The sequence below is a fragment of the Anabrus simplex genome, chromosome 1, assembly GCF_040414725.1.
Source record: "Anabrus simplex isolate iqAnaSimp1 chromosome 1, ASM4041472v1, whole genome shotgun sequence".
NCBI classification, from domain to species: domain Eukaryota; kingdom Metazoa; phylum Arthropoda; class Insecta; order Orthoptera; family Tettigoniidae; genus Anabrus; species Anabrus simplex.
In genome coordinates, this window is record NC_090265.1 from 29517301 (window position 1) to 29545224 (window position 27924).

General features: G+C 38.9%; 1 protein-coding gene across 1 annotated transcript in view; it reads left to right on the top strand.

Moving 5' to 3' along the window:
• LOC136860113 (probable sodium/potassium/calcium exchanger CG1090) overlaps positions 1 to 27924 on the top strand; it is a 383477-nt gene that overhangs the window by 249963 nt on the left and 105590 nt on the right. Inside the window, exon 3 of the mRNA XM_067138736.2 lies at positions 6168 to 6432. Within this exon, the coding sequence (XP_066994837.2) occupies positions 6168 to 6432 (265 nt within the window). The remainder of the gene's footprint in view (positions 1 to 6167; positions 6433 to 27924) is intronic.

Consider the following 27924-nt stretch of genomic DNA (forward strand, 5'->3'; position numbering starts at 1 on the left):
CTTAGTTTGAGGAGTTGGGAGATCATGGTTTTTAAGATCCTCTAGAGCCTGCACAACTTTACCATAATGTTTATACACAGCTTCAACCGCATCTAATCTTGCAGACCATCTTGTATTGCTTTCAGGTTTCAATGTCAGTGGCACATATTTTCGGAGAATTTCCCAGAGTGAAGTTGAAGCTGCAAAGAAAGAATACATACTGTTCAAAGTTCAAAAAAAATTCTGAGCCTCAATAGTAGCACTGGCCGCATTAGCACCAACTAAGTTGAGGGAGTGAGCAGCACATGGGACAAAATATGCTAGCTCGTTCACTTGAAGTAGTCTGGACTGAACTCCTTTATACTTCCCGGCCATATTTGCCCCATTGTCTTAGGATTAGCCTCTACAGTTCTCTAAGTTTAGTCCTTGTCTAACCGAGCTCAATAGCTGCAGTTGCTTAAGTGTGGCCTGTATCCAGTATTCGGGAGATATTGGGTTCGAACCCCACTGTCGGCAGCCCTGAAGATGGTTTTCCGTGCTTTCCCATTTTCACACCAGGCGAATGCTGGGGCTGTACCTTAATTAAGGCCACGGCCGCTTCCTTCCCAGTCCTAGCCCTTTCCTGTCCCATTGTCGCCATAAGACCTATCTGTGTCAGTGCGACGTAAAGCAAAAAAAAAAGTCCTTGTCTAATATTGTTTTTGGATTTCTTGGCTGAGACCTTCACCTGTTTTTTCACTAACTGGGAAAAAAACAATAACACTTTCTTCTACACCCGATGTATTTGTATTGATGTGACGAACTACTTGAGTCATTTGCTCACTTTGCTGATATCCGGAGTGCAGTCAAATATTAAGGAATAATATTTCACATCCAAAATGTCTTATATTATCTTTTGCCTTATGTTATTGGCAATAATTTCAAGGAACTCATCTTGTATTTTATATGAGAAATACTAGATTTGCCCTTTCTTATGCCTCTCAATATGTTGCAGAAGAGGGACATTGTAATGCAATATAAGTTCTACTGTGTTCAAGAACTTTCCACTGGATGGGTCGCTGAAATCACAGTCTTCTTTAATTCCTCGGAATGGACTCCCATGCTTTGCTAGGAATAGAATAGCATCGATAATGCAGCGTAATACCGCCTTCCAGTGAGACTCCTCTTGATGGATCTGGTTTTGGAGCTCTGCATCAATACCTCCCTTTCCTAAACAAGATTCTAAAGCTTTCCACAACAAAAGCAAAGTTTGTAGTTGGATAAATTTTCATGTTCAGGCAATTTTTCACTGAGCTTTCTCCAATTAGTAAGTCATTTTTCTTTAACTAAGGAAGGCATTTGATTTGATGCTAAGTGTGAAAACAGCCTGTAGGGATCACAATATAGAGCTTTCTTACTTTCACTATAGCCTAATCATGATCTCCTTACTTTTTCTCCATTTTTTAGAACTTTATAAAACCAATCTTTGCTTAAGTTACGTCTTTCTCTGCTGCTATTACTTAAATTTGGCTCAATCAGATTTTTAAAGCTCATTTTTGTTATGCAACACCTTTCACAGTCTGAAAAACTCTGTGGCCATGAACTAGGATCCCTAAAATCAAAGGAAAACTCGGATGTTTCTTGAAGACCAGTTGTAGGGTCTGGACGAGATAATAATTCATCTTCATTCGCTTCACCAGTAGGACTGAGTTTCTTGCATAGTTCGACATGTTCCATGCCTTCCTCTACAGCTTGAACGTCATTTAAAATATTAAAATCTGGGATTAAAATTCAATCAGTAATATGATATATTACAAAATGAAGCAATAAAAAAATTGTCATAAAGTCCGATAAGGCACAATTCATCTAATTTAATTATTGAAATAAAAATTAATGTTTACTTACCTGATATTTCTTTTGAGCCTTCATCTTCATTAACATTAGGTTTAGAAAAAATGCTTCTAATTTTGGTGTTTGTGACAGCTTTCTTTCTTCTTTTCTTTCTTTGGCAAGTTTTCTATACTCGGCTCCAATGAGTCATTTTCTGCCAGTCATAATTTGGAAACTGATAAAAACGGAGCTCAAATGTGTACTATGAACAATTCCATTTTCCAAACACTGATAAACGGTAACACGAATAACTAACCAACTCTCCAAACACTAATAACTAAATACTAAATGCAAATAAAATAAAGCAACTGTCGGTTCGTATCAACACACGCAGCCAACAGTGTACGCAAGCTACATCTGTAGCCATCGATAACGACAACGATGACTGCAGGTGTCTCTTTAGTTCACTGTTTATTGGAAGCAGAGGGGAGCATAGGGAGAAAGGGGGTGAGCGTCAAGGTCAGACTGTTTTCGAGTCCCTGACCCCGCTACCGAGCGCTCAGGCTATCATATCAGTAGTAGGCATAACAGTATAAGACTCACTCCAGACCCATGAATTACGTTAATTCTTGTGTCGTGTCTTATAATGAAGAAAATAACTTGGTATACAGTGTCAGTGTAATAAAGTTGATGAATTAGATAACAAAATTAAATAAAATTAAACAATAGTAATTGTGTATTATTATTTTGAAAAATTTAATAACTTCTTATTATTTTTAATAAACTTTTCAAATTTTAACACCCCCTGAAATCTGCCGCTCAGGGCATGTGCTCCCCCTGCCCCGCCCTAGTTCCGGACCTGCATGGAATTTTAAAAAGTTTACTTCGGCTATGTTTGGCTTTGTACAGTTACCTGGATGTGTTCTGCAACATGGTCCATAGCTCTCACTCACTGTGTCAGTCACTGTCTATCCTCTACTCTCTCTCTCCCCTCCTCCTTGTGACATGCACTTGCATACAGTACTATGAAATTATAAACACATGGTACACTCCCATGTAGTGCAGTGGGTTAGCTATATGCTACAAAATTTGTGTCTGTTATAACAGCTAAGATTCAAATCCTGGCATGAATGTTTTTTTTTTGTGTACATACATACATACATACATTATCATTATAGACTGTTATGCCTTTCAGCGTTCAGTCTGCAAGCCTCTGTAAATTTACTAAACGTCGCCACAATCCTCAATTTTCAACTAGTGTTGTGGCCTCATTTAGTTCTATACCTCTTATCTTTAAATCATTAGAAACCGAGTCTAACCATCGTCGTCTTGGTCTACCTCTACTCCTCTTACCCTCCATAGCAGAGTCCATTATTCTCCTAGGTAACCTATCCTCCTCCATTCGCCTCACATGACCCCACCACCAAAGCCGGTTTATGCGTACAGCTTCATCCATCGAGTTCATTCCTAATTTAGCCTTTATCTCCTCATTCCGAGTACCATCCTGCCATTGTTCCCACCTGTTTGTGCCAGCAATCATTCTTGCTACTTTCATGTCCGTTACTTCTAACTTATGAATAAGATATCCTGAGTCCACCCAGCTTTCGCTCCCATAAAGCAAAGTTGGTCTGAAAACAGACCAGTGTAACGATAGTTTCATCTGGGAGCTGACTTCCTTCTTACAGAATACTGTTGATCGCAATTGCGAGCTCACTGCATTAGCTTTACGACACCTTGATTCAATGACATAGATGTTGATTGCCATAGGGAATCTCACTTACTATATTACAATCCTGGGAGAACACACAACCTAAATACTTGAAATTATCGACCTGTTCTAGCTTTGTATCACCAATCTGACATTCAATTCTGTTGAATTTCTTACCTACTGACATCAATTTAGTCTTCGAAAGGCTAATTTTCATACCATACTCATTGCACCTATTTTCAAGTTCCAAGATATTACACTGCAGGCTTTCGGCACAATCTGCCATTAAGACCAAGTTGTCAGCATAGGCCAGACTGCTTATTACATTTCCACCTAACTGAATCCCTCCCTGCCATTTTATACCTTTCAGCAGATGATCCATGTAAACTACGAACAGCACAGGTGAAAGATTACAGCCTTGTCTAACCCCTGTAAGTACCCTGAACCAAGAACTCATTCTACCATCAATTCTCACTGAAGCCCAATTGTCAACATAAATACTTTTGATTGATTTTAATAATCTACCTTTAATTCCATAGTCCCGTAGTATAGCGAACATCTTCTCCCTCGGTACCCTGTCGTATGCTTTCTCTAGATCTACGAAACATAAACACAACTGCCTATTCCTCTCGTAGCATTTTTCAATTACCTGGCGCATACTGAAAATCTGATCCTGACAGCCTCTCTGTGGTCTGAAACCACACTGAGTTTCATCCAACCTCCTCTCAATGACTGATCGCACCCTCCCTTCCAAGATGCCAGTGAATACTTTGCCTGGTATACTAATCAATGAGATACCTCGATAGTTATTGCAATCCTTCCTGTTCCCTTGCTTATAGATAGGTGCAATTACTGCTTTTGTCCAATCTGAAGGTACCTTACCAACACTCCATGCTAATTTTACTAATCTATGAAGCCATTTCATCCCTGCCTTCCCACTATACTTCACCATTTCAGGTCTAATTTCATCTATTCCTGCTGCCTTATGACAATGGAGTTTATTGACCATCCTTTCCACTTCCCCTAGCATAATTTCACCAACATCATTTTTCTCCTCCTCATGAGCTTGGTTGTTCGCAACACCACAAGGATGATTTCCTGTTACATTGAGAAGATGTTCAAAATATTCCCTCCACCTCTCCAGTGATTCCCTGGGATCTATTATGAGTTCACCTGAATTACTCAAAACACTGTTCATTTCCTTTTTCCCTCCCTTCCTAAGATTCTTTATTACTGTCCAGAAAGGTTTCCCTGCTGCTTGACCTAGCCTTTCCAGGTTGTTACCAAAATCTTCCCATGACTTCTTTTTGGATTCAACAACTATTTGTTTCGCTCTGTTTCTTTCATCTACATACAAATCCCTGTCTGCTTCGGCCCTTGTTTGGAGCCATTTCTGATAAGCCTTCTTTTTACGTTTACAAGCTGCTCTCACTTCATCATTCCACCAAGCTGTTCGCCTTTTCCCATCTTTACACACAGTTGTTCCTAGGCATTCCCTTGCTGTTTCTACTTCAGCATCCCTGTATGCCACCCATTCACTTTCTATATCCTGAACCTGCTTACTGTCTACTGTTCGAAACTTTTCACTAATCATATCCATATACTTCTGTCTAATTTCCTCGTCCTAGAGATTTTCTACCCTTATTCGTTTGCAGACAGATTTCACTTTCTCTATCCTAGGCCTAGAAATACTTAGTTCACTACAGATCAGATAGTGGTCTGTATCATCGAAAAATCCCCGGAAAACTCGTACATTCTTAACAGATTTCCTGAATTCAAAGTCTGGTAAGATATAGTCTATTATGGATCTGGTACCCCTAGCCTCCCATGTGTAGCGGTGAATAGCCTTATGCTTGAAGAATGTATTCGTAACAGCTAAACCCATACTAGCACAGAAGTCCAGCAAACGCTTCCCATTCCCATTAGCTTCCATATCTTCCCCACATTTACCAATCACCCTTTCGTATCCTTCAGTTCTTTTCCCAACTCTCGCATTGAAATCGCCCATTAGCACTATTATATCCTTGCTGTTGACCCTGACCAAGATGTCACCCAATGCTTCATAAAACTTGTCCACTTCATCCTCATCTGCACCCTCACATGGTGAATACACGTACACAATTCTAGGCCTAATTCCTGCAACTGACAAATCTACCCACATCATTCGCTCATTTATATGCCTAACAGAAACTATGTTGCATGCAATGGTATTCCTATCTCTTCCTCATTATCTCCCCTTACCCGAACATCACTTACTCCTAGCACATCCAGATGCATCCTTTTCTTTTGTTCCCAAATTAATACACTGGGATGACATCAGGAATTAATACACCAAGTTTGGGCGAGCTAATTTCAATGTATTAGTTTTTGTTGTAGCTGTACCGCCTTACCTGAAGATGATGATACCCAATATAGAACTTTAACATTTTTTATGTGTCAGTTTTTGATTGTTCAACTGTACATATTGTTACACATGATAGAACAAGTATATGTGAATATAACCAAAACTATTGACAAATTATTTCACTTCCTGTAAAATCATAAATATATATATATAACCTTCTCTGAGGGAGATCTTCATGGTTCATGAACCAGTAAATGTCCATGTATTTGTGATCTTATCTGTTTTCTCTCTTTTTGCATACAGTCACGATGTGATGCTACTTTTTAGGGTGTGGAGGATGACTCCTGGACTACAGAAAGCTTTCCCTTCACTACAACAGCTGTTCCAACGGATGGTTTCATCACGCATCGACCTCGACGGCATAACTGCACACCACCTGCCATCGAACAGTTCCCCCGACCGCTAATGGGCCCGAGTGCACGCAAGCACGGAGGACTCATCATACATATCATCGTTGCAGTGTATACCTTCCTAGGACTGGCCATAGTTTGCGATGACTACTTCGTCTCTTCACTGGATCGCATCTGTGAAGGTAAAACATCTCCCCATTATCAAACTTTGTCATGTTGAGCATACAGTGTTTCAAGGAATATGAGAGAGGGAGGAATAAAAAAAAGGAACAGATGATAGGTCAGTATGGGAAGAGGGAGCAGCAGAAAAAGGACACAGGACAAACATGAAAACACATCTCTCAGATGTGCCAACTCTCCCGATTTAAACAGGAAACTCCTTATTTTTGGTCCTTTCTCCCTCTCTCCTGATCGCAGAGACTTATCTCCCAATTTTGAGAAAAGTTTTAGTATTCCTGTATTTTTTTAAAAAATCCCAGGTTTTTCGTCATTCTTTAAATAGCTGGAGAGAATTGATGTTCAGTGGGAACTGGCAAAATAGGTGCAATCAGCTGGTGGTGTTCTTAAATATGACAAAATCTCTAACGTAATGCTTTTTATCATTTCCACGTAGCACTGCCAACTGTGAGAACATTTTTTAACATATTTACAAGGACAAAACCTCAGTTCAGATCAGAGCTTCCTAAAAAAGAATTCTGGAAAAAATTATACCTTAAAACCTGTTCAACAAGGTGCTTTGAGCATGAATCTAGTTCAGAAATCTGTGAAGAAACCTAAGGCAGTTATAATGAAGAATCATGTGTTCCAAAGCTCAAATACATGCAGTATTTCAGTATTTATTAATAAATTAATTAATTAATAAGAGAAATTACATAATTACATAATTGAGTAGTCATACGGGTATCCTTCCAGCGGGCCACGTAGGATTTTTGTGGACAATATGCCTCCATCAGTTCCTGTCATTATAGAGGTCTTCTCCTTTCACATCCTGCAATATTGTTCCTTTCTCGATAAGGTCTGCATTTATTTGTCCAACCACCTTCTTCTGAGACGTCCAACAGGTCTCCTTCCAGGTACTGTCATTTCCAAGTATTGTCTGGGGATTCTAGTCTCTTCCATCCTTTGCACATGCCCGAACCATTTCAACCGTGCGATGCGTAGTCTGTCTTCCATCGTACAGGTCACTTGCATGTCATTTCTAATGCATTCATGTCTAAATCTGTCTCTTCTTGTTTTTTGCATAGCAGATCATGAAAATTTCATTTCACATGCTTGCAGTTTGCTGATGTCTCTTTATAATAACACACAGGTCTCCAACACATATGTCATGATTGGCAGGAGGTAAGATTTGAACATTGTTTGTTTGGCTTTTATGGGAACTGCTTTGTCCCACACTAGATTTTGTACCTGATAGAAGAACGTGGAACCTTTCTCTGTTCTGGATTTCCAATTTAGCACTCCCATGGTTTGATACAATACTTCCAAGATTGCTGAAGCTTTCTACACATTGAATTCTCTCTCCATGAAGTTTGAGGTCACATCCGTTGGGTGTTCTAATCAGTTTCATTGCTACTGTTTTCTTCTTATTCACAGTTAACTTATATTTCTTAAATTTGTTGACCCAGCAATCTAATTTCCTTTGTATATCTTGTTCTGTTTCTTCCCAAATAGCAACATCATCTGCAAACACTAATGCATTCAAATCTCCAGGTTCTGCAGCTTTGATTTCTTTAATGATTACATCCTTGAGTGCAAGGAAAAGTAGTGGAGATAGTGCACTGCCTTGTTGTACCTCTCTCTTTGTTTGGAACCATTCAGGTCTACTATTCCCTATTTGTACACTACTTTCACAGTTTTCATATAGCAATTGGATCTTTCAAATTAGAGAACTTGGAGCCCTTAGTCCATGCAGACATTCCCATATTTTGCTCCTTGGAACACTGTCATAGGCTTTTTATCTATCTAGGAACACTACTATCAGATCTTTCCCTTTTTCCCAGTACTTTTCCATTAGTTGTCTAATGGCAAAAATTAGGTCTATTGTTCCTCTGTTTCCTCTGAAGCTGTGTTGTTCCTCTTCAAACTGATGTTCTATCCTTGTTCTTAATCTCTTTGCTATGATCTTTTCCAATATCTTGAGGCAGTGTGGTAGCAGGGTAAATCCTCTGTAGTTTGTACACTTTCTTCTGCTTCCTTTCTTGAATACTGGTATGATCAATCATCTGGTATCTTATTTTCTCTCCAGATTACTTCTAGTGTTCGATGTAGCCATTGAAGACCTTGTATGCCTGCTGCTTTGATTATATCTGCAGATAATCTATCTACTCTTGGTGATTTTACCCCTTTCTTAAGCTTCACGGCATTTTCTGTTTCTGACCACGTAATTGGTCTTTCTTCTTCTCTGTGTTTGATAGGTTCATTGTTTTTGTGCTTCTCTTCTTCATTGCCATTTAATAACTTGTTGAAATAGTTTCCCATTTCTTCTCTGATGTTTCTACATTCCAGATTAGGATTCCATCCTCTGTTTCAACTGCTTTAATATCCTCTTTGATTGATCTCCCACTCTTCAATATTCCATACAACATCTTTTGATCCCTTTTGTGTTCTCCTCTAGTTTTTGTGTGAACATCTCCCAAATCTTATCCTTCTCTTCCTTCACACTTCTCTTCACTAATAATTTCTTAAATAATGTTATTTGCTTTATGTCCCACTAACTACTCTTTTACGGTTTTCGGAGACGCCGAGGTGCCGGAATTTAGTCCCGCAGGAGTTCTTTTACGTGCCAGTAAATCTACCGACACGAGGCTGACGTATTTGAGCACCTTCAAATACCACCGGACTGAGCCAGGATCGAACCTGCCAAGTTGGGGTCAGAAGGCCAGCGCCTTAACCATCTGAGCCAATCAGCCCGGCTAATAATTTCTTATCTTTATATATTTGTTTGAGGTCAGCTATTTTTTTGTTATCTTGTGGTAAGACAGCTTGCATTTGTTTTTGCTTCTCAACATCTTTGTTTCTTTGCCATATTTTGGTCTTTAATAGCTTCTCTTACTTTTTCACTCCACCAACTGGTCTCTTTCTTCTTTCTTCCTCCTCTAGTTTTGCCACATACTTCTGCTGCACAACTCACTAATGTTGTTTTAAACAGGTTCCATTCCTCCTGTGCACTTCGTGCTTCATTCTTCAGTAGCTTTTCCATTACTAACTCTTGAAAAGTTTTTTATTTGCCTCATCTTTCAATTTCCAATCTTTTATTCTTGGTATTTTCTGTGTACTTGATGTTCGCATAACCTTATAGTTCAACTCAGCTATTGGTAACCTGTGATCGCTGTCTAAACATTCACTGGGAATAACTTTTACATCTCTCACGCCTTCTCCACTTTTTCTATTTGTTATTACATAATCAATGACTGTTTTAGTTCTTCCATCCCAGCTGTATCTGGTTATCTTATGGCTGTCTTGTTTCTTGAAGAAGGTGTATTTTTATTATCATGTTATTTCTGGCACAGAAATCTAGGACATTCTCGCCTTCAGCATTCCTTCCTCCATATCCAAATGGCCCCATTACCTCTTAATAGCCTGTTCTATCTACTCCAACTTGGGCATTTAGGTCCCTTATTATCATAATATTATCATCTTGTACATTGTCCTCCAATTTCTCAAGGAACTCTTACTTTTTGTCATCATTACATCCTGTCTGTGGAGCTTATACTTGGATTGTTCTTGAGATTGTTACTGCCAAGTTTTACTCTGGTTTTGATCATTCTTTCATTTACATATGTGGTATCTGTTATGGCTTCAGTATCTTTATGTAGAACAAATCCAACTCTATTCTTTGTTTCCTTCTTGTTACCATTCCAGTATAGCTTGTAATCTTCCCTCAGTTTTTTTGATTTCATCCCCTTCCATTTTGTCTCACTCATTCATAATATATGAATCTTCCTCCTTTCCATCAGGTCGACTATATCTTCACACTTGTTGGTCAGTGTAATTATATACAGGGTTCCTACTCTCAGTTTGGTTTCTTGGTAAAGTATATTCCAGTTGTTATGTCTTTGATCGGTATATCTTCCTGCATTTTCAGGATAAGCATCAGCCTTCTTAGGGTCATCATTAGTTTCTGAAGTGCCAGAAGTGGAGTCTTTTCATGGTATGTTCGATTCAAGGCTTCTCCGTACATTGAAAGCAATCAAACAATTACTTCTTTACTGGCTCACTGGGCCTAACATAAAGGAGGAGTTTCTTTCAGGGTTTACTCCCTTAGCCTTTGAGGATCCCTCCTTATCCCACAAGACAGTGGGTTCCATCTGCACTACCCCAGAGGATGAGCTGCCTCTGCCGCCAGCTCTGCCGTACCAAATCATCATCTCCGACTTCGCTGCCATTGAGGTCTTCGCCCGTAACCCTGGGCATGGGTTCCGTGATATACCCCACGGGTCTGGGTCCCTGTCTGAACTCAGCCACCCTACTGGAGTGTAGGATGCTCACCCCCGCGATGTGTACGTGCTAGGCAAGAATTACTCAAGTGGAGGACAGGGAAGGTGGCCCCATCTCTCTTGAGCCAGGTTAATGGTTGTATATGATGCTGCATCCAAAGGCAGTAGTAGGCCTATAATGTGTTAAATATTCTTCAAAGCTACGTCATCAATGATGTGTCGTAACATCTTGGAATATGCGGGGAGAAAATCTAATGTTTTACTTTTGAAAGTTGGCATGTCTGATCTCTTCTCAGCCCCCAGTGAGCTCGTTTCTGTCAAGCTTTAGATGTTTAATGATAAAGAAGTTATTAAATCACCACATGAGGCCTGTTCAAAAAAGAATTTTGAAAATAAATCTTTGGGGGCTCACCTGCAGCAGCCTAGGCTGCTCTATTAACCCAGTTGTTTCAGGTTTAATGGTCCCACGTGCTGGTTCCATTTACCACGACTGTGCACCACTCTGAAATAAATGGAACAGCAACCAAAATGTTCATGCACAGCTTTCAAAATAATTGTACTCAACGCCAATGATGTTAGAACCAAGATATTTTTGTGGTAAACCTTGAAACATTCGGGTATATATAGAGGCACTTCACATTACTCATTGTCTCTTGAAAAATTGGAGTCTTAATTAACTTGTCTTTGCTCCAAAATAATTGGATGCGAGGCTTACAAACCTGGGACATTAGAATGCAAAGTAGACCTTAATTTCATCCTCATTAGTGTCACCGAGCTCGATAGCTGCAGTCGCTTAAGTGCGGCCAGTATCCAGTATTCGGGAGATAGTAGGTTCGAACCCCACTATCGGCAGCCCTGAAAATGGTTTTCTGTGGTTTCCCATTTTCACACCAGGCAAATGCTGGGGCTGTACCTTAATTAAGGTCACGGCCGCTTCCTTCCCACTCCTAGCCCTTTCCTGTCCCATCGTTGCCATAAGACCTATCTGTGTCGGTGCGACGTAAAGCAACTAGCATTAGTGTCAAACAACTTGTCACCATCTTTTTCCATGAGAGTTCGATAACTGTTCCATAGCATAAATACGTGTTTCCCACGCAGTGTAGGAAATGAAATGACAGGTTATAATCTCCAAGAATACAGACGATTCTGATGCAGTTCTCCTGATGCCCCTGGAGAACCTATAAAGTGATGAATGATTGGTTGGTTGTCTCTATTACTAACCCAGTCACTGTTTTGGTTTCGCATGTGGAGCTTTAGGTACAATTTCACTGTCACTTGTATCAGTTGAGATATCACTTTCACTTCAGATCTCTTCTTCAATGTTTTCATAATCACCATCACTTTTCTCCGAATCTAAAACATTTTCAGTTAACTCAGCAACAGCATTGCTGTCACTTGCTTATACTGCGCCTGAAGCCTGACTAGGAGAATGACTGACACCTGATGTTTGTTGGTGCTTTCAGAGGCTACATTTAGGCAATAAATATATATATATATGTATTCTTTTTTTACAAGTTTCTTTACATCGCACCGACACAGATATGTCTTATGGTGACGATGAGACAGGAAAGGGTTAGGAGTGAAAAGAAGCAGCCGTGGGCTTAATTAAGGTACAGCCCCAGCATTTGACTGGTGTGAAAATGGGAAACCACGGAAAACCACCTTCAGGGCTGCCGACAGTGGGGCTCGAACCCACTATCTCCCGAATACTGGATACTGGCCGCACTTAAGCGACTGCAGCTATCGTGCTCGGTGGGCAATAAATAACAGTGCAAGTTCTTAGAAGGAGACCTGAAAACAAGCTGCATTCCTGTTCTGTTCGTAGAAGTTGGCAAAAGGGAAACCCTTGCATGGGTGGTCAAAATATAAGCTAGTACATACGACTCGGCACAGCACGTTAATGTCTCGTCATTTGAGTTTAAGACCTGGCTAGTGGTTGTGTGAATGTTATGTCAAATGAGTTGAGTGGGTTAATATAACCCTCTGTGTGTTGTTTCCACTTAGAGAAGCAGTTCTGGTGAGCAATTCCACCTTCAGTTGCCTGAAATGGTTGCCCTTTAAGGGTAAATTTCAGTTTTGAGAATAGTAAGAAATCTACTGGGGCTAGGTCAGGTGAGCAGGGTGGATGAGAAAACACAGTTGTCTTCATGTTCATCAAAAATTCACAAATCAACAGTGATGCCTGAGCTGGTGGAGGCTCCTGGTGTTATTTGCCCAAAAGTCTGGTCTTTTTCTTTCAAACTTTCTTTGATCTTGGCAAAATTTTCCACACAACTATGATGACTGAATTTTTGTTTCGATGGCATATCCACAAATCCATTATGATAGCTTTTATCAAGACCACATCTTCAATAGTGTGACAGTCGCAACACACTTGTAAACTATTAGCTGCCAAGCGATTATTTGTTTGTTTGTTTGTTTGTTTGTTTGTTTGTTTGTTTGTTTGTTTGTTTGTTTGTTTGTTTGTTTGTTTGTTTGTTTGTTTGTTTGTTTGTTTTTATCAGAAGTATTACATCATATAAATTATTAGTTAAGAATGAGACATAATTAGATAGGCCTAACTGGTAAAAACATACTAGAGGTACATTCAAAGTAACAATTATATCATACTCGTACTCAGTACACTGTTTGACATTCAGTAGGAATTTACGGTTCATATCACGTTGATATTTAAAAATAAAACCCATCAACAATACATTTACTATTGACCTGACCTGCTCCACTTTCTTTGATCTTGGCAAAATTTTCCATACAACTATGATGACTGAATTTTTGTTTCGATGGCATATCCACAAATCCATTATGATAGCTTTTATCAAGACCACATCTTCAATAGTGTGACAGTCGCAACACACTTGTAAACTATTAGCTGCCAAGCGATTGTTTGTTTGTTTGTTTGTTTGTTTGTTTGTTTGTTTGTTTGTTTGTTTGTTTGTTTGTTTGTTTGTTTGTTTGTTTGTTTGTTTGTTTGTTTGTTTGTTTGTTTGTTTGTTTGTTTGTTTGTTTGTTTGTTTGTTTGTTTATTTTTATCAGAAGTATTACATCATATAAATTATTAGTTAAGAATGAGACATAATTAGATAGGCCTAACTGGTAAAAACATACTAGAGGTACATTCAAAGTAACAATTATATCATATCGGACCAGAATTTGGCAAGATCTCAACCATTTGGTGTGGCCTTCACTAAATCTTGCATGGTGCAAACGAGAGGGCAGAAGTTGCAATTAAGGAAGTGCACTATGGTTTGTTCTTCTCCACAGGCACAAAGGATTGACTCTTCAGATAGACCCCGCTTCTTCATATTGTTCTTAGATCGACCAACCCCAGACCGCAGCCTGTTCAGACTCTTCCATGAAGCAATAACTAACAGCAGGAAATGGCAAGTTACTTAGGAAGAATACCACTAGATATCACCATATAGCAGAAACTGCTAAGATTTTGCATTTGCACAGTATTTTTGAAGTTCAGTTATTATTTTGAACAAACCTTGTGTATGAATTAGGAATTACTTTAATGGAATGCTACCGTCACAGACAGGATGAAGCTGTCCAGTCACATTTGGTTGACAAGGTATAAACAACAATGGGAGACACTGCATTGAACTACAGAGTCTGAAAAAAAAAAAAAAAAATGTATATATACTGGGTATACTCCTTGACAGACTGTGCCAGGATATTGACATTGTCAATTGTTTTGAAGTACCAGTGTGTTATAGTATGGTCTTTCGCCCAACAGATGTCAGTATTTGCATCACAATAGAAGGAAAACAAAATGGTTTTAGCACACTTGACGTTTGAGCAGCGAAAATGCATTCTGAAGTGGCTTATCAGATTTGATAATGCCATTGAAGTGCAACATCAGTGGAAGAGGGAGTTTTAAAAAGAACTTCCAACACACCTAACAATTAAATGGATTACTGATAGTTTGAGATTCATGGAACGATTTGTGATATTCACGAAGGGAAATCAGGAAGAACGCGTACAACTACTAGTCCTGTTTCGTCGGCTCTCATGTTGGAAAGGATTGCTACTTCTCCACAGAAAACTGCTATGCAATGTGCATGGGAAGTAGGGATCAGCAGTACAAGTGTACAAGGAATTTTGAAAGTCGCTAAGTGGAAGATTTATATCCCACAATTACTGCATGCGCTTAATTATGACTCTCTTGATCATTGACTGCAATTTTCCTAATGGTATCAACAAATGGTAATTTCTGATGAAGGTAGTGTGGTCTGATGAAGCCCAGTTTAAACTTAATGGAACAGTGAATCGACATAACTGTGTCTACTGGGCACCGGAAAATCTGCATGTTCATGCGGACAAAGTGGTCAATTTACCAGGGGTTAATATCTGGTGTGAACTGTCATCTAGGGAGCCTAGTAGGACCCCTTTTTCTTTGATCGTACTGTCACTTGAAAATGTTATGCACATTAATTTACCAGCTGTACGTGCACTTTATGGAGCTGATGATGAGGTGGTTGGTTTCAGCATTGTCAGATCAGTACAGGTTGCGTTGTTGCGACGTAAAGATGGCCGTGCCACTCTCTGTTTGCACCAAGGAAGAACAGCATTCTGTAATCTGTTTTTTGTGCTCTGAGGGTGTACCAGGAGCAGAAATTCATAGAAGACTTTCAGCACAATACAGAAACTGTATTTTGGCACAGTGGATGCTTCCATTCCATGCTCTGACGTTTGCTCTCTGGTTCGAAGTGGTGAACCCATGCTTCATCTCCAGTGATGATCCATTTCAAAATGTTCACCTTCATTAGCATGGCGGTCCAGTAGGAGCTGACAGATTCTCACACGATTTCACTTCTGCTCTTCATTGGGTTGTTTTGGAACCCGTCTCGAACAGGCTTTGTGAAAGTTAAGCCAGTTATGCATGATTTCATTTGCGGAACCATGGCTAATGTGCATATGGTTAGCCACATCATCAACAGTCACTTGTCTGTTATTCAGGATCATATCACGCACTTGTTCAATATTGGCGTCAGTTACGGCTGCAGATGGATGTCCGGATCTTTTCTCATCCTTCACGCTCATGTGCTCCCTTTTGAACTGTTAAATCCACTGGTAAACACTTCACTGTGGTAAAACATTGTCCCCATATTGTGCTGAAAGTCTTCTATGAATTTACGCTCCTGGTACACCTCAGACCACAAAAAAAAACAGATTACGGAACGCTGTTCTTCCTTGGTGCAAACAGAGAGTGGCACGGCCATCTTTACATCGCAACAACGCAAGCTGTACTGATCTGGCTGGTGAGCACACAATGCCGTAGAGCCAATCTAAAGACAAATACAGCAAAATTGCAGATACTTATTGACTTGCCTATGTATATCCCTCCCATTTATTATAAATTCTACAGAAATCTGGCAACAGTGGAGGCAACAGCAGATCAGGATGGAGAGGGCATATTATAGTTTAATTCCTGTGATAGTGCATGTGTATTTATCCAAAGAGAAAAAAAAATCTCCCCATTATCTTTACACCCTAAAACATGCTGACTGCCAGAGGGCATATTATAGTTATTTCTTTGAGGGCATAATTTGTAGAATTTATAGTACTGATACGCATACTAGCGTAAGAGTAACTTTGAAATACTTTTCATTGTCTAACTGTTTCATAAGCTGCTATAATTTTAAATCCCTTGTTGACTTTATCCTTCATTTACTCAAAATGTGGCAGATGGTGCTTAGTCACCTCTGGCACTGAGCCCTCCAATTGACGTTGAGCAGAAAATACCCACCGCACGTTATGAATTTATATTTATCGCAAATTATTTTGATCAAACTTGCATTGTATTTTACTGAATGCTTTGGAAAGAATACTTTTCTTGAAATACTAATGAAATGTATTTGTATCTTATCTTTGCATTTAGATTTTTTGTGGTATGCCTCAAAACGGGTTGAAGCACAAGGGCACATTTCTACAGGCAGTGCACATTGTTCTCACATCTTTCCTAGCACCTATTTTCTGACACAACACAAATCGCTGGCTAGCATATTTTTCCTTGTCTGTGGATGGAATCTGGGAGAAGAAATGTTTCTCTTTTAGTCTATCACCAAAGCTGAAATCAGTATCGCTGTCAGTGTCTAGTACATCTTCAACAAAATACGTCGTAATTTCAATGCCACTAACACTCACTAAGGTTTGAAAACCGCTTGACTCGCCTTGACTTGTTGAAGCCACAGTTACAAGTAATAGTCATCCAACCTAAATATTCAGGGCATATTATTTGTATAATAACATGGGTTATTTATAGATCTGCATCTCCTTTACAAGATAAGCAAATGCATCAGACAGAATCTGCCTGCACTTTTAATTCATAGTGAGAGCTAGCCATCGTATCTAATTCAGAATGAGGAATTGATATTGCTGACATTGAACTTCATATGGGTTTTTTTCATAAGGCAAGCAAAAAAAGTCTGGCTGCATAGATTGAACAAAAAATTTTAACTACTGTTGGCATTTTCTTGCAGTTAACCTAAAAGAAAGAACCTCTATTATAAAACTACAAATGATGTTGTTGTAACCTATGGTTTTATTGGGAAGCAACTCCAGTACAAAACCGGTATCTCTAGCACTTTGAAGATGAGCGACATGCACCTGTAGTCTTGGTTTAATAAAAATGCTCAAAACTGACTGAAGATACAAATTGTTTTCCAATTAATTGCACAGAGGGAAATCACAATACCAATTGAGCAAAGTGCTAGGGCCAGCGGAAGATTTAAAAGGGCAGCAGTGAATGGGTTAAGTCAGGAGAGTGTGGTGGCCAAGCAAATGGTTCACATCCAGTGCCCAGGACAATACGCCTTAAGGTGTCTGCAGGTAAAATGACTGAATAAGGGAATATTTACTATTACTGAGGGAGTATTTTTCTCTTTCCACCTCATAACAAGTAGGCTACACATGATTTCCTTGTTTTAACAGTGCTCATGTATGTTTCAATTCTGCTCGAAAGATTTTTAATATACTAGACTGTTGAGGATTTTAAAAACAACAGCACAAGTGTGACGTATTAATAACGAGTTCTAACAAACAATATACGTCATACATAATTAGAAGATAAGATTCCCAAGAACCATTGGAATTTTTACTACTCTCCTTGTCATGGACACGACATCTTAATTTAAATGCTGTTGTTCATGTAGTTGTTTCATAGATCCTTGTTCTTTGTGTCAATTTTAATCTATAACAACACGGCTGAGGATGTCCTAAAACAGGACAAAACATGTCCTGTATTAATGTATAACTTAACGTAAAATAAATCATCAAAAGATTTTTGTGATGGAAAGGTGGATTTTTATTTACTAAGCTGTGATTATACAACTCTGTAATTACACATTTCATTGTTTCTTTAACTGTAAACTACTATAGTTTATGAATTTATTACTCAAAATTAATTTTGGCATACTGAAGAAATTAACTTGAGTCGAAACTGAAAAGATATTACAAAGTATTCCCATGTTGCACGTGACTTTTACAGTAAGGGAAGCTAAGAAGATATATAAAGTAAAATAAATATAACTCTTGTGACATTTGAATGTTAATTCCATCCGCCTCTCCTTCTTGATGAATTCTTCTATGACAAGGCTGTAGAATTCTTCTTCATTCTTTGATGACTTCAATTTTAGTAACGTCTTCTCAATCGACAGCAGAGACAAGTTTGAGAGTCTCTGTTGTCCCTGTGTGTTTCTGCAGTAGGTGTGGATTCTCCGAAGTGCCGAAAATGAACGTTCAGCACTAGCACTGGACACTGGGATAGTTGAAATCAATCAACAGTTCAGAAAAGGCAGAAGATGACAATCCAATACTTTTTAATTAAACAAAAGTTTTAGAACTGCCATCGTAAGATACTCAACACTGAGCTCGCTTCTGAGACGGGCAAAGTCAAAATGCTGACCGTAACTTTGTTTCAAAGAACAGAATGCTGCTTCAGGAAAACTTTTCTTCGTGTTTCTTTGGTCAACTAACTGTAAAAATGTTAATTTCTCGAGTGCTTGGAACCGAACTTCTTGTTGGGTATGTATATTGTCATATATCTCGCAATATATGCTACGGTAGTGTGAATTTATGTCGAAGGTTTCATTTTGATGTAGCCTCTTCTTTGGCAGCTCGTAGCTCTCTTGACATTTGTCCCATACTCTCTCAAATTCATTTCTTTTTCCCTGAATGATACTTTTTTGTTTCCCCTACTTTGGTAATACAGAAATTTACATCCAGTGCTTTTGTTTGAAGAATTTCAAAGAGAGAATCGGTTAAGCAAAATATCTTGCTGAAAACTAATAAAATGAAAATGAACTGGAATTCTGAGAGAACGCTGTTAAAACCTCGAACTTCATGATATGTTTGACTATCCCATTGCTCTGGATTATCAAGGATATTCTCGAACAACTGAACTAATTCTTCTTTTTGTTCACGAACTGTTTCAACAAGTTTTTCGTTGTAATTCCATTGTGTTGGACACACTTTAGGAAATTGTCTCTTGACTTCTTTATCTAATGCAGCAGTTCTCTTCATCAAATTAGAAAAGAAAGAGGCCAAGCTACTCAGTCATGAAGAATATTTTACATTCCTTTATATTAGAAGTTGTCTGTATAAGGACAAGGTTCAGTCTGTGAATATAGCGTCAGAGTATTTGTCTTTCACTCTTTTCTGTAAACCACTGAGGTCTCCTGACATCACTGTGGCTCCATCGTAACATTGAGCGACTAGTTTAGAACCACAGATGAACTCGTCCATTATGTGGAACACGTGATCTGCAAGAGCAGGAGCACTGCGATCGGTGCTAACGTCAGTAAATCCAAGAAATCGCTCCTGTACTTCTCTATCAGCAGATGTGAACCTAACAACAGTTGAAAGTTGGGAATGGGCAGAAATATCAGTAGTTTCATCAATAATAATCGCCACGAATGGTGTCTGCGATATTTCTTTCTTTATTTCAGTCAATAACACACTGGCTACTCCGTCAATTAAATCATTTTGTATTTGATGTGAAAGACCTGTGAACACTGTTGCTTTCTGCAAATGATTTGCCAGTGTGTCCTCATACTTGCTCAGCAGCGTTATGAGTTCTATATAATTTCCACAATTTAAGGAACTTTTATCTTCTGCATGCACTCTGAAAGGAAGTTCTTGTCTTGCAAGATACATTACAACATCAATCAGTTGTTGGATCACCTTTCTATTCTGTTTTACCAACTTGTTATGTTTTATTGTCTCCAGTTTATGCTGCTGATCGAGTTGCAAATCTATTCTGGTCATTCTGAAAGTTGTTAACAGAATTTCAGCTCGGATATGTGTTTGTGATTACTGATGATGCTGGGATGCTTTAAGCAAGTTATTCATATCATCGAAGCCTACACTGTTCCACACCCCCTTTTCATTTGAAAATAAAACGCAAGGCCAACAGTAGAGTTTTGATGTTTTTTGACAACCACATAACCAGCCTATTTTTCCATACTGCTCTGTATTAAAGTATCGAACACAACGTTTCATTTTAGTTTTTACACCTGGTAAATGAGGCATTGGTCTGCCACCGGAAATTATATTACTCTTCTCTTGAAAAGCCCTCAAACTCATGCCCTGGATCAAGAGAGATTCTAATAGGCATCCACATTCCCCTCCGCTCTCCTCACTCGCGTCGACAGTTGCCATGCTTCAGAGACTCAAAGCGGGGAATGAGCACAGTCAATACATTCCCTTCTAAGCCGGCAGAATTGCAGTAGTTCGTTTAATTTATATGTGTGCACATAAATTTGATGTAATTTTCACAAATAACACAAAGTAAATTAAATGGTACAACTCACTGTACGATATTTAACTTCAGTTGGAAACACAAGCACAATTAAACCTTTTTCTCACAAGTTTTATCACAATTATCACATACAAATACTCTTGAACGGAATGAGTAGTCAGATGCATTCCCTTAGCTCGCCCCTCGAAGCTTCCTGAACCCAAACAAACAATTACGAAGGGACCAGAGTGAAGCCAAGGTCGGGTCTAGCAAGCCACTTGCCTGATGAGCGGCATTGATAGCACATCCTTGTGTAGCTCATGGAGGCAGACGTATGTTTGCAACTCTCAACTGTCCATGCATCACTGTCACGTTAAAATAAAGTTAATTATATATTATATTAAACGACAAAAAACTTAAAATAAATACTGGCTGCAATAACATGCTTAATTTTTTTTTTCTTTGTGTAATAATTTTTAAGGGAATGACTCATTCCCTTCATTCCATGGAATAACCGCCCCTGCCATGTTGTCATAACCTTTTCTTTCTGCTCTCTCTATGAGCAATTCATTCATGAAATTTTGCTGTTGAGTTTTTCTACACTGTGTATACAATATGGTATATGGATACTGTGATGGGAAAGAGGTTTTTAATTTGGGAGTCAATAATGTATGGATATACTCCCAAAAAGAAATAGGCTTTTCTTCTACTGTTGAACTTGAAAAGGAACTCCTTTTTAAAAATATTTTTAAATTTGCTTTATCGATGGCCTAGAATGAAAACCTAGTATCTCATAAAGTTCTTCCTATCCATTATTTCCCTTAAGACTGATCACGCCTCCCAGCCACACATGAATATGCAGTCCATCAGAACAATGTTCGTTGTGTCCTTTATTCTATGCCGACGTGTGAAGGAAAATGAACCTTACCGTAACGTACTATAGGAAAGTATGTCTGCGTGACGTATTTACTAACTCCTAGAGATGATTTTTATAAGGTTCATTTTCCTTTACGCGTCAGCATAGGAAAATAATCCCAACGAACACTGTTCTGATAGACTGCATATCCAAATGTGGCTGGGAGGCGTGACCAGTCTTAAGGGAAGTAATGGTTAGGAAGAACTTTTTGAGATACGAGGTATTCAATCTAGGCCATCGTTATGTCACACCAACACGGATAGGTCTTATGCCGACAATGGGCTTCGAACCCACTATCACCCAAATGCGAGGCCACAGCTGAATGACCCTAACTGCACGGCCAACTTGCTGGGTGAAAAGGAACTCTTAATGTTGATGGTTATATTATAAAAATATTGTGCATTGAATTATTTTATGAATATACAGGCTGTATTAAAACTCAACAGCAAAATTTCATGTATAGATACATCATATAGATAGAAGGAAAAAAATATGACAACATGGGTCCAGAAATGCATAAGAGCAGAATTATCTGTACCAGGGAATGGAATGACGGGGTAGACATACATTACCTTCCATAGTCCAGTACAGAGAATGAGTGAGATCTGTGAATAAGTTGAATGTTTAATATTTCATATTGTACCTCTCTACTCACAAAATATGCCAGAAAGAATAAAATACCATAAAGATAACATTTAGAAAGTGTTTCATGGTGCACTATTTTTTAGTGTTATGTACTCTCACAGATGTCCTTGAAGAGCAAGAAATTTATAAGCTTCATTTGTAGATTACTTAACCTACTTAAAAATTGTTCTGAATTTCTAGAGAAAATTATCACACACGTTCCTCTCTGATATAAAAGATTCAGTCAGTCATTTGAAACAAACTTGTATAAGACTAATTATTACATTCCATGACAGAGTAGAGTGGTCACATGTGTTAATGCACTTTGGCTATGGAGCCAAGCTCTGTGTTCGAACCTCACATTGGCTGTCCTCAGAATGGTTTTCTGTGGTTTCCAATTTTCACTTCTAGGCAAATGCGGGGACAGTTCCTGTTTATAGGGCTCAGCTGATTCCTTTCATCTCCTTACTCAGTTTCATTCACCATCATTCATTTCATCTCCATTTAGCTGCTCAACTGAGGTTACCATCAAGAAAGACATCAGGCCATAAAAACATGCCCCATCCTCAACCCTGTATCAGGAAATGGGACCAAGGGGTAGACATATGTTACATTCCATAGTCCAGTACAGAGAATGAATGAGAACTCTGAATAAGTTGAATGTTTAACATTTCATATTGTCCCCCTCTACTCATAAAATATGCCAGAAAGAATAAATTACCATAGCATAACATTTAGAAAGTGGCTGGTTGAAAGTAAGTGTATCCCATTGTCAGAGTTGGGAAGTAATCCAATTACTTGTAATGACTGTGGTATGGGGTTAGATCCACCTAATCAATACAAATTTGTTAACTAAATCACCATGCTTTTTACACATACACATAAATATGGGATGAGTTTCAACAACCCTAGTTGGGGTCATTATCAGCCTTATAAGTTAACCTAGAAATCAAATTGTTATAGTACATAATAAGCCTGCCTGCTGGCCATGATTATTAAGGCATTGAAGTCTAAATGGTCTGACACTGCAGTTAGCTGGTTCGAATCCTGTTGGTCGAAAAAAATTCAACATCAGAATGTTGGCCGGCAGGGTAGTAGAGGTGGTGGTATACAATTTCTAATCACTAGATTGCGTGCCAAACATCTGGATGAATTCCAAACCTCTTCGCAGTGCTCATATGGAGTGAGGGCATATGACGCTGTTAATGGTGATCTGTCCGTCGGATGGAGGCGGTAAGCCTTGAGCAGACCCCTGGGTGCTATTCGTCAGGAGTAGGCTGTAAGCTGACACCAGGTTTCACCCTCTCCCTTCCTTCTATCATATATCACGTCATTCACTTCATCTCATTAACTTCTCTGATGAGGGTGACGTCAGGTAGGGCATCCAATCATAAAAACCCACCATGGCAGATTCATCTCAACTTGTACCCGACCCCGTACAGGAACGGGACAAGGGTTGGACAAACTAATAAGATGATGTATTTACATTCTGATGTGTAGTGTTGGCCAACTTTGAGCATGCTAGCATATCTGAAATAGTGCAATACAAAACACAATGGTGAACTATCAGTTATGTTTGGCTATTGTATTGATTAGGTGGATCTAACCCCATACCACAGTTGTCTATCATCAATACAGAACATGAAACTAATCTGCTTTGAGATTACTTGTAATGATTATATTCTTAACAATTTTTACAAAATGTAATTTACTTCTTGAAACAAAATTGTAATCATTACATTCTACTAGCTCATATACTTTACACAGAAGCAGAAACATTGAAAAGTAAATGATGACGATGATGAGGATGAGGATGAGGATGATAAATTTTCAGTTCTACTACAGCAGAACCAGTAACTTCACCATTCTGGATAAGATTATTCTTATACCAACGATTTTCTTAAATTAAACACAGGTATCCCTCCACATGCCCCTAAAGGGTGACTTTTCAGTAGATTCAAAGATGTCCTTTGCCCAAAAATGCCGAGGCTTAGCAATGAGAATCTTAAGAACCAATTACTTTATTTGCAAGGTAAATGGCAAATTATTTGAAACACTAAAAGTCATTAAATAAAGTAAAAGTGATGGAGAATTACAGTATTATTTTGAAAGTTCCAAAGTATCATGTTTAGTCTTGCCTAGTAGTGAGAGCCACTTAATGTCTTGATGCTAAAGAAACACACACAAAATGAAGTACCAGGCGTATGCATAAATCTTTTCCGGTTTCACTAAAAGATGGCGCCGGCGAACAGTATTGACACATATGTTAGTTTGTTCGTCTGACATTAACCTACCAACACACACAAGTGGAGTCCGCCGAACACTAGCGTCTGTGTTGTATCGTTCAGTGATCATGTCGACATTTGTGCCTGAAAAAGAACATTTGCGGCACGCATTGCTTTTCTTATTTAATAAAAAGGAAAAGGCTGTGGAAAGTCATTGTTTGCTGGTAGAAACATATGGTGAACATGCTCCATCAATTACAACATAATTTAAATGTGGTGATTTCAATGCGAAAGACAGTGCACGCTCCGGTAGCGATATTGTGTATTATGAACTCTTGGAGCCTGGCAAAACCATTAATGCACAACGCTATCGCCAATAAATGATTAATTTAAATCACACGTTGATGGAAAGACGACTGGAATGGGCAAGAAGACATGGCAAAGTGTTTTTGTTACACGACACTGCGCCGCCTTGCACAGGAAAACCAGTGAAAGACACCTTGAAATCGTTTGGATGGGACATCCTTCTGCACCGCCGTACTTCCCTGACCTGGCGCCATCTGATTATCACCTCTTCGCATCAGTAGGGCATGACCACGTTTGATGAAGTTGGAAAATGGCTCAACGAATGGTGTGCCTCAAAAGACAAGCAGTAGGTAATAATATTAACTTTTAAAACGATATTTTTAAATATCTGTAGGTTCATTGGATAATACTTACAAAGGCAGATTATCATAAGGAGTTGTAAGTCATTGTAATTTCCGCCACTACTTTTCCAATATTTCGTAGAGATAGCCGTTCAAACTATCACGAAGGTAATAATTTATTACATTAATAACACGATAAGCCTCTAAACATCGATTTAAAGAGAAGTTAAAGAGAATTCACGGTAATTTCACTGGATAATTACTGACAGTTCTTAACAGTTTTTTGGATTGTTGACGATTGTTGCTACATACACATGATAGTTGTGTAAATAAATACAAAGTCAGTTGATTCATTATTCCGATAATTTGTAGTCTTAGTTCCCTGTATACTTTGTTCGTTCCACCTTCGTTTATTCATCGAGTAAAAGTTAATAATCAAATTCCTATATCCCAATAATATTGCGCTTTAAGCCCCCGGCATGGTTTTGACAGAAATTATAGTAGACAACCACTTATTCTCAGCATTTAAGGACACTTTTATTCTCCGTCCCACAGAGTAGGGAAAATGATACTAATCCACCAGCGGTAAAAGTTTATATAATCACACTTCAGCTGAAAATTTTAGTGTAGTGTAGATACAGAATATTTAGATAGTGCCTATCTTGCCTGCCATATTCGTATGTTATCTTTCGTGTGTATCTATTAGAGCATAGTACTAATAATAATCTGTCTAAGCATTTAGCTTTGTTGGTAATCTTTGAGTGCAGTAGTTCTTGCAAATTTCATTTCTGTGTCTGCTTAGTAGTGACATACGGTACCAGTATTGTAATTAGGATACGTCTGAAAGTAGTTTAAAAATTACTGTAGTGTACTGTACATTAGTATACGAGTAATATCCTATTAGAATTTAGTGTGCTTATTTTATTATTGTAAAATATTTGTGTAGTACTGGTGTAGTAGAGGTATCCGTAGAAACTCTTACTAAAATTATGTTGTTATAATTAGGATAGACTTAACTGTAGTTTGGAATTGTGTAGTTCTTGCATATTCCTTTCGATATTTAGTAATTAACAGCAGTTTTTATCCTGTTAGGGGTTGTAGAATAAAAAATAGAGTACAACTAAGTAGTATTATAGTGTAGTCGTATATGAATTACCTTATTGTCGTGTGATCTTTGAGTACTATCCCAGACAATATATCCCTCCATTCATTTATTTTTATTGCAAATAAGTTATTTATATTTTCATTTTTTCTTTCCGTAAAGAATCGCTAAGGAGCGCGAGTGTATGAACTGTGGGTGTGGTGAGGCATTGAGGGGTATGAGGGAGGAGTTGGAGAGTTTGAGGAAGATAATTAGGATTCTCACAGAAGACAGGAAAAGACAGGACTCCCTCAAACAATGTACAGGTTACAGTAGGTGTACAAGAGGGAGGGGAAGGAAAGGGGGGAGTTGTAGAAGATAGGTGGTCTAATGTTCTAAGGGGAAGGAGATTGCAGGCTAAGGGCTCTATTCAGGATCAGAATTCAGGCCAGGTGTCTGTGCGAAATCAGTACAAGTCACTCCAGGTAGAACAACAGAGGGAAGATGAGGGACAGGGAACTGTTACTGAGATGTGTGGAAGTAGGAGGAAGGGAAAAGGTAGGAAAGGGAAATGTAGAGTAGAGGATAGAAAAAGACAGGTGGAACAGGGTCATGGGAAGGAGAAAAGGGAGGAAGAAGTAGCTTCTGCAGCAGTGAGAGAAGATAGGGCAGACCAGGAGGGGAGGGGATCAAATGAGGTGGGTAGGGTTGAGGCTCTGGTCATGGGGGATTCCATCGTTAGACCTGTGGGGAAAGTGTGTGGAGGAAAGGGAACCAGGGTAGAGTGCTATCCAGGAATTGGGTTGAGGCAGATGTTGAGGAAAGTAGAAGAGAGGGAGGAGGGGAAGGAGAAGGTGGTAGTGTTTCACATTGGTATCAACAACGTAAGGCAAGCTGATATAAGTACCAACATAGTTGGAGATGTGTGGGATCTGGTAAATGCAGCACGGGTGAAGTTTAAGAAAACGGAGATTGTTATTAGTGGAATACTGTGTAGGAGAGATACTGACTGGAGGGCGATTGGGGATTTAAATGAGACTATGGAGTGGGTATGTGGGGAAACTGGGAGTGAAATTTCTAGATCCTAATGGATGGGTAGGAGATAGGGATCTGCGTTCAGATGGCCTTCATTTAAACCGCAGTGGTACGTATAAGTTAGGAAATTTGTTTGGAAGGGTAATAAGGAGGTGCATTCAGGGAAATGGGGTGGCATAGGGAGCAGTGATTATGGAACAGGGGACTGGAAATCAAGTAGGGATGACATAAAATTGTTAGTGTTGAACTGTAGAAGTATTGTAAAGAAAGGAATAGAATTAATAGATATATATTTACCAGATATTGTAATAGGAGTTGAATCATGGCTGAAATATGATATAATGGATGCAGAAATTTTCTCACGGAACTGGAGTGTGTATTGTAGAGATAGGAATGGTGGGAGGGGGGATATTCATTCTGGTGAAAGAGGAATTTGTAAGCTACAAAAAAGTAGATGACGGGGTAAGGCTCATTTCTAAAGATAATAGGCAATTTGATATATTTGGAGTGTACAGACCGGGAAAGGGTAGCACTGACACGGATTCAGAATTATTTGATAAGATAATCAGCTATGTAGGAAACGACATGGAAAGAAATGTGATTGTGGCGGGAGATCTTAATTTACCAGATGTCAATTGGGAAGGAAATGCGAACGACAGGAAGCATGACCAACAAATGGCAAATAAGTTAATATGGGAAGGACAGGATATCACAGATATTTTCATGTATTTAAGAAATTGCGTTATGAGAAACTTCTATTACGCTCTCTCACAAGACTCTTACAGACACTTGAAGTGCGCCTGCGCTGTGAGTCGAGTGTATTGTTTCTACATTGGTTGTTCCCCCTCCTGTCCCTTCCCCTTCCCTTCTCAAACGTAGTCTTGGTAGCTGGTTGTATCCAGCGTTAGATTCTCACTAATTATTTGTCGCTCTCTTGAGCAACTACTGGGAGGTTCCTTTCGAACCCTAGG